Below are 2,500 nucleotides of genomic sequence, written 5' to 3'. Positions count from 1 at the left end.
GAACCAATGAGAAGGGTCCGATATTTGACACTTTTTTAGCCGTGACGTAAGAAAAGGACATTCCAGCAACTCAAGCTTGCACGATGCCCTTTTTTTTACGTCACGCTTGATAAATAGACGCATTTGGCCGAGAGGGGGACTAATACGAACGATAGGTGAAAAATTGTCGCGACTGCCTTCACTTTTAGCGCTCTGAAAAGGTTAGGATTCAATATTTTTTACAAAAATTTCCGAAAATGACTTCTTGAAAGATATGAAAATCTGCCCAAAAAAAAAAAAACAACTTGAAGGGTTAGGGGCACTTTAAAATTTCTGGAAATTGATCCGAGCTCATTCTGATTCCAGTGATCATACCCTTTTCTACACGGCGCTCTCTTAACAATTTTTTTTGTTTTCCTCGTTTGAATCCGTCATTTCCGTCCTCAAACAGTTCCAGTACCACAAGCGCTACGACCCGTTTTCGTTTCAGTGTGCGCCAACTTGAACTTGAATCAGTTTAAATTTGTCAAGCAATGTTGGATGAGTGTTTTGCCACTACCACAACATTTAAATCCAACAATGTTGCGTGCGGAATCCAACTTTGTTCGATAGTTTGGCCTTTAGTTAGTTAAGTTAGGGTAGTTAGTAGTTAGGTAGGGTAGTTAGGTAGTAGTTAGGTAGGGTAGGTAGCAGGTAGTTAGACAGTTGAGGCTTTACTTTCGCGGTGTTTCTGGGAAATAGCCAGGAAGACCAAACAGTTCACACGCAGTAATCTGCACAGAATATTTCGTCACTGGAATAACAATCCTAATTAGCTTCAAGATCAAAACTATCGCAAAAATCCTCTTCATGATTATTAACATTGCGACACTGGAGAGAAACCTCCGCTCCTGTTGATAAAAGAGCTTGTTTTGTACTAGCGCCATTTGCCCTTTGTTATTTCTTTAGATGTTGATGAATGCGCTATCGGAGATAACGTGTGTGGTTCATCAGACAGACAGTGTATAAACACACAAGGCTCTTTCACTTGCGAGTGTGGAAAAGGATATACTACAACAGCAGAAGGAAATTGTGAAGGTGCTGTACTGAAATGATTTTGAATTGTTGTTATCCTGCAGTGATAAATATTCTATTGAACCCTCTCGAGGCGCTGTTAGTTATACACAATGCACTTTTTCATTAAGCATGTCTCGCAACGCCATGGCGAGACAAGTTGCACGGAACACTGCCCAATGTGACATACCTTGCAACGGCCAAATACGTTGCGAAACAAGCCATGGTTACAGTAACCTTTGCGGAAAGTGGAATCAAGTTCCACTTTCCTCAACAGTTCACGCAACGTAGCAAGGAATTTCTCGAGCATTCCGCCATGTAACATCTGTCCTGCAACTTTTGTCGCGAAGGTTTGTAAGATGATGTTCCTTTCACCTCCTGCGATCATCGAAAAAGAAACGTTGCCAATAGTCAGGTAACACTCGTATAATACAATTTGTTTCGGAAAGGTGAGAACGTTTGTCGCAACCAAAACTGCGAGACAAGTTGCAAGAAAAATGACCGTGTGTATAACAGCGTCGTAAGGCAGTCTCTTATTGTCATTACAAGATTTCTTGTCTTAATTCATTTCCCTTTCTTTCACGAGGTGTTTTGTTTTGTTAAATTCCTACTTCATCCCCTCAGTTCAAACTGGCTACGTTGTAGTATTGTTTTTCAAAAACCCCATATTTGAAGACCTTTCTAAGCTTGCCTTTAGGTCGGGCCAGGGTTGAAAGTATTGTCTGTTTATGGCTTTGTGTCTCTTAACCCCAGCAAACTTTTTCGGAGCGGAAATGTCAGATCTAGATTGTGATCTGCTTATTCAAAAGGCCGGCGTTTTACGAGAGGACATATTAGATATTCCAAGGTTTCCTGCCCTCAAAAGCCTTCGGTTTTTAAGTATGGAACCCGCAAAAATCATTTCGGGTTTTGAAAGGGAAAACTGCAGATATATGTAGTGGAAATCCGCATCTCTTGAGCAAGGTACAGCTGCAGCATTCATGCAGTTATTAAGGAAATACGAGATGTGTTTTTAATGGTGCATAACGTAAAGTAACCCATTTTATGGAGAGTAGAGTGTCATAAACGTTTCATAATGGTCAAATTTGTTTTCATTTTAGACATCGACGAATGTGTTCATCCAAGAGACGTTTGTCCGTTTATGACTGAATGCGTCAATACTATCGGTTCATTTATCTGTGACTGCAAGGAACCCGGCTTTGCGGGAGATGGAAAAAAGTGTATAGGTTAGGCGCTCTATACTATCAATCTTGGGCCAGTAGTTTGAATGTCATTTTTCACGTTTACGCTTACTGGGTATCGTGTGTGGCAAGCGTCCCCGTACCAGCGAAGATTTTCCGCATTCCGGCCGCGCGAAAGTTGGGGCAAAAACAAAGTTTGGAGGACCTAATGGATGCTTGTTGTTGGTTGGTCATCCACTTCGCTCCAAGAGGTCTTTCCTCTGGTTTTCCCTCACCAGAAACCTAAT

At 41.4% G+C, this 2,500-nt stretch overlaps 1 protein-coding gene across 1 annotated transcript in view; it reads left to right on the top strand.

Annotated features, from left to right (window-relative positions):
* Positions 1-2,500, top strand: part of LOC137971410 (uncharacterized) — a 23,401-nt gene that overhangs the window by 8,428 nt on the left and 12,473 nt on the right. Inside the window, exons 7-9 of the mRNA XM_068818242.1 lie at positions 928-1,056; positions 1,786-1,911; positions 2,133-2,258. Coding sequence (XP_068674343.1) covers positions 928-1,056; positions 1,786-1,911; positions 2,133-2,258 — 381 coding nt within the window. The remainder of the gene's footprint in view (positions 1-927; positions 1,057-1,785; positions 1,912-2,132; positions 2,259-2,500) is intronic.

The sequence above is a fragment of the Montipora foliosa genome, chromosome 9, assembly GCF_036669935.1.
Source record: "Montipora foliosa isolate CH-2021 chromosome 9, ASM3666993v2, whole genome shotgun sequence".
In the NCBI taxonomy this organism is placed as follows: domain Eukaryota; kingdom Metazoa; phylum Cnidaria; class Anthozoa; order Scleractinia; family Acroporidae; genus Montipora; species Montipora foliosa.
The sequence above is the reverse complement of the archived record's forward strand: the minus strand, read 5'-3'. Positions and strand labels throughout refer to the sequence as shown.